General features: G+C 47.7%; 1 protein-coding gene across 2 annotated transcripts; it reads left to right on the top strand.

The window, feature by feature from the left end:
• The first annotated feature begins 249 nt into the window (after nucleotides 1-249).
• On the top strand, nucleotides 250-9,688 carry TENT5C (terminal nucleotidyltransferase 5C). Of its 2 annotated transcripts, none has more exons than XM_075197483.1 (2): nucleotides 250-353; nucleotides 4,780-9,688. In XM_075197483.1, exon 2 carries the CDS (start codon nucleotides 4,807-4,809, stop codon nucleotides 5,983-5,985), a length of 1,179 nt encoding a protein of 392 aa, XP_075053584.1. In that variant the 5' UTR covers nucleotides 250-353; nucleotides 4,780-4,806; the 3' UTR covers nucleotides 5,986-9,688. The 2 variants fall into 2 exon arrangements, with proteins under 2 accessions (XP_075053584.1, XP_075053585.1); XM_075197484.1 differs by lacking the exon at nucleotides 250-353 and adding an exon at nucleotides 2,671-2,846.
• The last annotated feature ends 461 nt before the right edge of the window (nucleotides 9,689-10,149 follow it).

Genomic DNA, 10,149 nt, shown 5'->3' with positions numbered 1-10,149 from the left:
CCGCCTAGTAACCATTCATGCTGGGAACCAATCACACGCGGAGGGATCCCTCCGTCACAGCGGCGCGTGTGATCCCAGACATTATGATAATGAGAAGTAGTCCCCGGGGATCCGCTGGTGCTGGAGCGGAGAGAAAGGGCGGGGGAGCCGGGAGAGGAGTCCGGACCTCTCTCTGGGCCCTCAGGGTCTGTGTTTCGTCGGCTGGGCACTGCGGGTGAGGTGTAGAGAAGAACGGGCCGGTGCGGAGGGATATGCAGCGGTGGTGTGACTAGAACACTATATAAGGCGAGAGCGGGGGGCAGAGAGCAGTCTGTCAGCGGAGAGTCGCTGCAGTAAGAGGATCTCTGGCTCAGGTGAGTGCACAGCTGGGGAAGTACAAGTTCTAGCAAGGGGAGAGGTCACTGAGGCTGCTGTATAGTATATATAGTAACAGTCACTGGTAACAACGTATCTCAGTAGTTCAGACAGACCATGTCCTCAGGATAGCACAGAGATCAGTGGCTGGGGGTCTATGGGCAGCTGTTCTGTATATAGCTGGTGGCAGATCATGTCCTCAGGATAGCACAGAGATCAGTAGCTGAGGGTTATATGGGCAGCTGTTCTGTATATATCTGGTGGCAGACCATGTCCTCAGGATAGCACAGAGATCAGTGGCTGGGGGGTCTATGGGCAGCTGTTCTGTATATAGCTGGTGGCAGATCATGTCCTCAGGATAGCACAGAGATCAGTGGCTGGGGGTCTATGGGCAGCTGTTCTGTATATAGCTGGTGGCAGACCATGTCTTCAGGATAGCACAGAGATCAGTGGCTGAGTGATATATGGGCAGCTGTTCTGTATATATCTGGTGGCAGACCATGTCCTCAGGATAGCACAGTGATCAGTGGCTGAGTGATATATGGGCAGCTGTTCTGTATATATCTGGTGGCAGACCATGTCCTCAGGATAGCACAGAGATCAGTGGCTGAGGGTTATATGGGCAGCTGTTCTGTATATAGCTGGTGGCAGACCATGTCTTCAGGATAGCACAGTGATCAGATAATACAGATCTAGTAGCTGTGGTGGTTCCTGCTTGCTGCTGGTGTATTCTACTTACCTGGTAGGAAAGTGTCTGGATGCCTACTTGAGCTAAGTCTCACCTCCTGCCCTGCTGGCTGCATCTCTCCAGCTTTCTATCTCTCTGCAGCTGCTATAACTTGTATCTGTATAATCCCTGGCAGACAAGGGTTAATGCAGCTTCCATGTGGTGGGGTGGTCTGTCCTGGGGGGGCTGCGGTGTCTCCTGTACCAGGTGTCAGTAACGTTGACTTGTGGACAATGTACATTTACAGGAACTTGTTGTATGTGCCCACGCAGCGACCTCTGCTCTGGGTGAGGGGCCCCAGGTGGGGTGTAATCTCCCTGTACCTGTATGGTGTGACAGGGGCCCTGTGTGGGTGACCCCTCAGTTAATGATCATATCATGTACAAGGCAGTCAGGGGAGAGCCCTGGTGAGCTGCCAGCGGGCACTGATAGTCCTGGCACAGTGTTAATGTGACCTGGTTATATGAAGGGACCCTCAGCTTGTGATTAGTGACTGTTTCACAATCGCCCTATAATGTGTATAATGCCATATAGCCCCCCAGGTATCAGGTGCTGTCCTGTGGCTGGGGGTCCCTGATGTATGCCCATATTAGCAGTGGTGCCGCTGGCTCTAGGACCTATATATAGCTGGGTCTCATACTGGTAATGCTGATACAGAACGGTGAAAATAGTCTGTGACAATGACCCTCAGTCCTGGCTCCATGTGTAGTATAGGCGGCACCTATTGTCCTTTATGATGCAGAATAACTTCTGTTTGTCTATTAGCGGTGACAGTAACTTATAAACTGCAGCTGCCAATCTTACCAGCCCACGGCTGGAGTTTATAAGTATATTAATGATTGGTGCATGTGGGGGAAGCCTGTACCTGTGTTACCTCAGGGCTTGTCCTACACATGGAGCTTGTACCTTCCATTGGTGGGGTCTAACGTGACCATGAGCAACCCATGGAACTACAGGTCCCAGCATGACACGGACAAACAGTTCTGTAGGTCACAGTGAGAACTAAAGTGATACATGGTTGTGGTTTATGCAGAGAGCCAGGTCCCAGTGATGGGTTATTACAGATAATGGTATAATAATTGGGGTATTAAAGTAACATTTTTTAGTCTCACCACACTCTAAAATGCTCTTGGAAAGTATAATGATAGAACTGACATCTCTTTAGTGCCAGTATCATAAGGGCAGAGCCAGTGCCCAGCAGTCTTGGAGGTAACCTTAACATACGCGTGAACATGTATAACATGTGCATTTGCTAGAACAGGTAAACGGGGACATGTTGTGGTATAACCGCGTATATGAAAATGTAAAATACACTGAAGACTGTTTGGCACTTGCTCCCCTGGCTTAGGGAAAAAATGTGCATATAGCTTTAAATGCAGCATTAACCCCTTCACATTCAGACACACACTGGGACCGAGTACTCTTGAATGTGTCAAATGATTTGAACATTATTTTGAGGGTCGCTCTTGTAGCTGCTACAGTGCCAGCTTCTGAAGACTCTACTAATGTGGGGGGGGTCTATATGCAACCATACACCCCCCCCCCTCCTCCCCCAAGAAAAGGGGATGGGCGCTCTAGGAAAATTTCCATAGACTGTAGTTGACGAGCGTTGCTCAGTTAATCAGATTATTTTGGTGGTTCTGCAGCACAATTACATAACCACTTGCTGTGAACTTGGCTCTTGTACCTGGGACATAAGATATCGTGGTGGATAAAACCGTTCTGCAGCTTCTGGGATTCTGTCTCTGGTGGGAACTGTGTGCAGGTTTGTATCTGAGACTTGCTGTGTCTTAGGATCCACTTTAATGTATCTAGTGATTGTCTAATGCAAACTGTAGAAGAGAAACCTTTTTGGGTTATAGTGCTTCTGCCAGTTACACAGTGGAGGCAGAATACACTAGAAATGTCTGAGGTTCATTTGTGTCTCTGAAAGTTCCATAGAATAAACTGTAACATCCAGTCTGATCCCTGTATAGCTGCGCTCTGCTTGCTGGGAGCAGTCGGTCAGATAGACTGCCCAGGGATGACATGTCCCAACGTCTGTGCACCTATCCACCTATTTATAGCTGAGGCAGAACATTCATAGAGGTTAGGGACACTGACCCTGGAGAGTTACTCGCTGGCTGCTCTGAGGCACGAATTGTTCTGCAACTAGATATTGGTTCTTTGCTGCACCCTGCTCTGTAAAACTTGTGTATTTGTAGATGTAATGTGACGCCTGTAGTTTAGTGTTTTCTACTGCAATAGTCTTTCTGGAGTCTTGTGAGGTTTGTATATTGTTATATGCTGAACACATGATGATCAGTTCTGGTCTATATGCACTGGATGTCTATTGATCCAAACAATCAATCATCTCTTGGTTTATGAGCTGACTAAGCTTTTGTACTCTGATACTTTGACCAGCTGTAGGACTACATGGTAATGGGGGCTGTCTGTATTGCCCTCGCACCCAGATTGGGTTATACCCAGTGCCAGTAGTTATCGCTGTCTGAGGAGCGATGCTCCAACCACGGTGCACAGCTGCCGTCTGAGGCTTCTTTCTAGACAGTTGCCCAATCACTATACAGGGATTCTAGTTAATGTTGGTGATCTGCATATCCTGTAATGACTTATTGGAACTTGTCCTTGTGTCTCTAGGGGAAGGGAAGTTGTCGCCTATAAGATTCTGTAATTGTTCTGCTGCTACCTGGGATTGACCTCTGGTAATATAACTGCTGCTCAGATTAGACATGTATAGACTTGTCAGTCATGGCTGTAACTGAGCGGATCATGCATTGCTCTGGGATGGTTCTACCCTGTTGCTGGCAGCTGTTTCTAGACTATAGAACTGTGCCCATCTCGGTATCTACCTGCTGTCCAGTGCCCCTCCCTGTGGATGTGGTACAGTACTACTGCCTGTATCTCAATGTCAGAGCTGCTTGGTATCCCTGTTCTGCCTCTGCTGATCTAACCTGGTAATGTGATCTCTGTTCATGATGTGTGACTGACTTACAGTAGATTCTGGTTCATGGTCCAAGGTTCTGACTGCAATCACCTGTTACTGGCCCGTAAGATCTTGTACAGTCTGATATCAAACTAAGCCTTGAGATCGCTGAAACTCATCAGGGCATTGGGTGTTTAAATACTGCCCCAAGTGAACCACTAGGGCCACACAATACGGTTCCTCTTATAAATCTGGGTTTCTTTAACCTCTACTGTGAAAGGTCCAAGGTTTGGGGAGTTGCCTAAACTTACCTTGGTGCTTTACCTCTGGAATACCCTCTAAAACTGGGCACAGCCTGGTGTACATTCCAGTCTAATATAATGTGATATCTACACAGCAGTGTCAGAATACACCTCCAGTACTCCACGCCGTGACTTCTGGTGATCCTTTAATGCTGAGTAAGCTTCCATATGGTATTGAAGTCTTGTTATGTTGGCCCATGTAGACTATGACTATTACACAGGAGGTCATGTATGGATGAAGAACCCTTCACCATGGTACAGATCGGGAGTAGAGCTGAACATACGGGGTCCCTAGTATACTAATGCACCACTGTCCTCCGACTCTTTTCTGTAGACCTCTCCCCTGATGACAATGCTGTTTCTGTTAGTGTCACTCTAAAAATACCTGTAAACTCAGAGGGAAACCTTGATGTAGGCTAGAAAATGTCCTTCTCGCTTTCCTTGGCACTGACTGTTTTCTGTTTTCTCTGCAGTATTTCTGGACGAAATCTATTGACGCTATGGCAGACCAAGCAAATGTCACCAAGAGCTCCTCAAAATCCCAAAGTGTCCTTACCTGGGAGCAGGTCAGCCGCTTGAACCACTTCCTCACGGAAGTGGTTCCTATCCATGGACGCGGGAACTTTCCCACCTTGAAGATCACCCTGAAGGATATTGTGCAGATGGTCCGCAGCCGGCTGGAAGATGCTGGGATCAAAGTGAGAGATGTTAGACTGAATGGCTCAGCCGCCAGTCATGTCTTGGTCAAGGACAACGGTCTAGGATACAAGGATCTGGACTTAATATTTGGTGTGGCCATCTCTTCAGAAGCAGAGTTCCAGCTGGTCAAAGATGTAGTGATTGGTTTGCTCCTGAATTTCTTACCCGAGGGAGTGAACAAGGAGAAAATTAGTCCAGTGACTCTGAAAGAGGCCTATGTCCAGAAGCTGGTGAAGGTTTACACAGATACAGATCGTTGGAGCTTGATATCTCTCTCCAATAAAGATGGGAGGAACATTGAGCTGAAGTTTGTCAACTCCATCCGACGCCAGTTTGAGTTCAGTGTGGATTCTTTCCAAATAGTGTTGGATTCACTCCTCTTCTACCACGACTGCTCTGAAAATCCCATGTCAGAACACTTCCATCCCACGGTCATCGGGGAGAGCATGTATGGGGACTTCGAGGCTGCTCTGGGCCATCTTCAGAACAAACAGATTGCCACAAAGAACCCAGAGGAGATTCGGGGTGGTGGTCTCATGAAGTACAGCAACTTGCTGGTGCGTGACTTTAAGCCAACCGACAAGGAGCAGATTAAGTCGCTGGAGCGTTACATGTGCTCCCGCTTCTTCATTGACTTCTCTGACATCTTCGAGCAGCAGCGTAAGCTAGAATCTTATCTCCAGAACCACTTTATTGGCGAGGAAAAGAGCAAATATGATTATCTGATGATCCTGCGGAAAGTGGTGAACGAGAGCACCGTGTGCTTGATGGGACATGAGCGTAGGCAAACCCTCAACCTCATCTCTCTGCTGGCCCTTAGAGTTCTTGCCGAACAGAACATTATACCCAACGCGACCAACGTCACCTGCTACTATCAGCCTGCCCCTTATGTCAGTGATGCCAACTTCAGCAACTACTACATTGCCAATGCAGCGGTCTCTTACAGTCAGTCCTATCCAACATGGCTTCCATGTAGCTAGATGTGGCCTTGCCATGGACTCTGGGACGGTGGGCTCAGGTCTTCAAAGCCTGTGGACGCTAGTTGACTTCTAGAATTACATAACTTCCGCAGTTTTGAGCCTTATTTCCTGCAAAGCAGCCTAGCCCACTCCACTGCAAAAAAAAGTTTGTGCCCCTTCTGAGTGTGAGGGGGTTCCACCAGCATCACAGCTGCCCCAAACAAATGTAAGAGATACGAACTTCAATCTGTGACCTCATTATGAAGACCTGGCTCCTTTCTGGTGACTGGTGACCTCTAATCTCTGCACAACCGCAGTGACTCTTAAACCCATCAGTGTTGATTGCTCAGACCAGTGACTCCAGCGGGGGTGACTGCCAGCTCTTGCTGGCGTAGTCTAATATCCCCCAGTCTTACAGGGACTTGGGGGGGTTCTGCAGCATAGTCTGTGAAACAAAAATGAAGGTGAAAGAAAAAGGAGGATAAAAAAATAAAACAAGCTAAAAATTGTTTATTTATTATAAAGAATATAAAAGGTACAAAAAATGAAGGAAAAAAAAATTGTCTTTAGAAAGTGTTAAGTTAGTGTGTGGGTGCTGTGGGAAGCGTTTATGCAATAGATATTTGTGTTGTGATGTGGAAATGCTATTTATGTTAAGTTGGGGGAGAAATGCTTTTATTTTGCTGCACAGTGTGTAAATGTTGCGGGTCTGTTATATACCCTGAGCGGGTGCAGCGACTGTTTAATTTAGCTTTGATAAGACTGCAGTTTACTTTATGTTAATGGGGTTTTTTTGGATTTTTTTTTTCCCCCTCCACTGCAGTTTCACTAGCAATCATGGGAAATGTAGCGTTAATGTGAAGGTGTAATCCCCCACCTCCCCCGCAGCTGGGCATGGACCTCGCGTACTGTCAGGGCAGGCTGTCCGTGGAGGTATAGTGTACACTGGTGGCCCCACACTTGTGGAATTAGTTTCTGGATCTCTAACCCCCTCCCCCTTTAATATTTTGACATTTGATGCCCCTTCAGTAGTGAAACTGGGCAGATTTGCCACTTTCAGGCCAGTCTAAGCCGCTAACAGGTCAAACGACATTCCTGCTTGAACTTGGGTGTTCTGCATCCACCTGTGCTCAGGGACCAGTTACTAGTATGTCTGCCCTCATAACAGACCCCCGGACATTGATTTCAGTGGCTTATTTTGCACTAGCTCGTAGTGGGAGCATTAAACACTGTGCCTTAATATTCACCCCCTGGATCACACGTGGGAACGTCTGTCATGGGATGTTTGTGGGGGGGGTGGGTCAGTGGGTAAAGGATCATACTGCAGCCTCATGGGGCCAGCCATCCTGCCGTACAGCAATATATACATTTACAATGGACACTGGTAGATTGTGATGCAGCGTCCGTTTCACTTCTGTATTGGGGCTCAATTGTCTATTGTCTCTTCCAAAAAAAAGTTGTTGTCTGTTCTGCCTATTGCCGGAAGCTCAGTTTAACTTGAACTGCTCAGGGATGCTGATATACCTGTAATCATGCTGCACAATCCAAATAAACCTGATCCAGATTATCTGTCTGAGCATGAAGTACCTTATTCCTCACTGCAATGTTAGTCTCCGGGTTACATCTTGCACTCCCGGCTCACTAAGGGTTATTCTATATCACGTACTCTGCAATGGAAAAACAAACAGCTTCTCGCTGTGTTTTGGAGCCTCTGGTGTTTGCCCAGATGTCAGTGCTTCCAGATTATACTGATATGACGGGTTCTCCTCCCACTAATACTGAGAGCAGCTTCTATACACTGAGGGGGACGCATGTCGGGCACTAGGCCGGGTGTTTGTGCCTCTCTCCCCTCAATGTCTATGGACTGATAGAATAACTGACTGTAGCAGAAGTTTCACTGTAAGATTAACGTCCAACTCTGGGTTTTAGATTCTCTCAGGATAAAAGTCCGTAGGGAAATCTCCAAGATTCTGACTTGTTCGTTATTCTGAACCGCCCCAAATAAAGAACTTTGCTTATAGCACTTACCTGCTACAGACGGGGGTTGGAGTCACATGGGAGGGGGGGCAGTTGGTTTTGATAACTACAGTCCTGCACCTGAGATGTCGCCTGTGTATGTTGTATTTACAGCAAGAGGCTTCTACCTTTCTAAAACTTCCATGTTCCCCTGTATGGTCTGTCCTGCAACTCTGGTCCAGTTATGTTGGGGGTGGAAGGGGGGGGTGGTGGTGCTGCTAGCTCTATGGAACAGTGAATGTCTGGGCTGTAATTGGGCAGGTGTGCGCCTCTCTCAAAGGGCAATGGCCACTTCTGGCCTGAGTGCGGTCATCTCCCAGCCACACTAACTGGAAGTGATCTGTGTCCTGCACACCCTGAGCCGTATTTGGTCCAGTCTGAGCCCACGCTCGGTACAGGTGTATTGCTGTCAGTGTAGCTGGAAGAGAGTAATATGCCCAATAACTGGATTCTGTGGGTGACTGTCAGTGGGAGCACCAATCATCCCCATTATCTAGGTGCCTTCGCCTTGGATAGTCCTTGTAGGCGGTTTCTTCTACTGCAGTGTCTTGTGCACGGTCTAGGTAACGCTCAGTTACATGATTAGTGGATGGGTTAATATACACATGGCATGCTGTAACTTGTAGTCCAGCTGTTCTGCTTGTCTTGGAGTTTAATGTCAGACAGATTATCTTGTCACATGGACGGGATGTAATGTTCCAGCCCCCTCTATAGTAACATCCTTGATCTTCCCTGAGGTGTGCACAGGCCGGCACTGCACCACTGTTGTCTATTGCTGGTGTTGACCTCTGCTCTCCTGCAGGGCTGTGTACCCTGTATAATCCTCACCTGTACCTGAGGGGTGTGTCTAGCACATCAGGTGTTGATGGACAACCAGTGACCTCCTGCCAGCGATGTCTTATGTGCATGACTGATCCTGGCACAGATGTCTTGTAGTCTGACAAGTAAATCTTCCATTATTCCTGTGACGTAGGCTGACTTGGCAGCTGCACAGGGGCATCCAGGCTGTGGCTGGCAGGAAGGTAATTAGTGGTTTCTCAGTGTTGCTGTATGGGCCAAGCCAGGGGTGAGTTCTAAACATAAGGCCTAATCTCATGCCCATTGTGCCAGTGATCTGCTGAACCTGACCTGCCAGATAACATGTTATTACTGATAAGCTGCCTGGTGCAGTTTTCACACTGACATCGGCAATGTATTAAACCCTTCCTGTATTACACGCTGCCCCTTGTGTCTAAGTACATAGACGTTGGTACCAGTACGGCCCCTTGCCCCTGTCTGTGGTATAGAAGGTCCTCTGGTAGGAATGATCAGCACCTGCTGGCAGACGCTGTGTCCCTGGCGCTTGCTGACCTGGTCATGATCTCCTGTGAGTGGCAGGTCGGGGTGTATTGACCTTTATTTAGTTTATACAGGTATTGGTGCCAGCTCTCGTTGGCCTCAGTGATGTGATATCAGTCTGTGGCGCATTATTCAGAAGAAAATGGCTTTAACCTGTGTTCTGCGAATGGGAGCAGCCAACTGGTCACTACTGCTCCCTGCAGGGTGTCCTGGGCTTTGTAGTTCCCCAGCCTGTAGAAATGATAACACTGTGCTGGTCACTAACTGCACTATAGCAAGTGGGGAAACTTAACTGTGTCAATGACTGTTTCTGCCTTAATGTGAAATGTTTTCAGTTTTCTTGTAGAAAAATAAAGATTTATTTTAAACAGCTGCGTTCTTCTGTCTTCATACAGGGGGGGGGGGGGGGCAGAATATTGTCGATCAGGTGGGAGAACCTAGTTTAGGCGGAGCACTTGTTGAGGAGCCGTATGAGTGATGCTGGGTAGTACGACATTGGTTAGAGCAGCGCTACAGTGGTGGTTGGTGCCATCCGTTAACACCAGCACATGTACTGTGCATGGTGCCACTTCTTGGGGTGTAATTACATCTTAGTGTGAATGTGATAGTGTTACAATGTAGGAAAAGTGGGTGTATGACATACCCCTTATACCCTCCACCACTGTGTGTATATATATTATATAGCACCACCACTGCCGCAGCGATGTACAGAGAATGTCGCTCACATCAGTCTCTGCCCCATTGGTGCTTGCAGTCTAAATTCTCTAACACACTCAGACTAGTACTCATATTGTGAGCAGCCAATTAAACTACCAGCGTGTTTTTGGAGTG

Source organism: Mixophyes fleayi, chromosome 2 (assembly GCF_038048845.1).
Source record: "Mixophyes fleayi isolate aMixFle1 chromosome 2, aMixFle1.hap1, whole genome shotgun sequence".
NCBI classification, from domain to species: Eukaryota; Metazoa; Chordata; class Amphibia; order Anura; family Limnodynastidae; genus Mixophyes; species Mixophyes fleayi.
The sequence above is the reverse complement of the archived record's forward strand: the minus strand, read 5'-3'. Positions and strand labels throughout refer to the sequence as shown.

Coding starts and splice junctions, on each gene's coding strand:
- TENT5C (XM_075197483.1), top strand. CDS start 4,807: ATGGCAGACCAAGCAAATGTCACCAAGAGCTCCTCAAAATCCCAAAGT.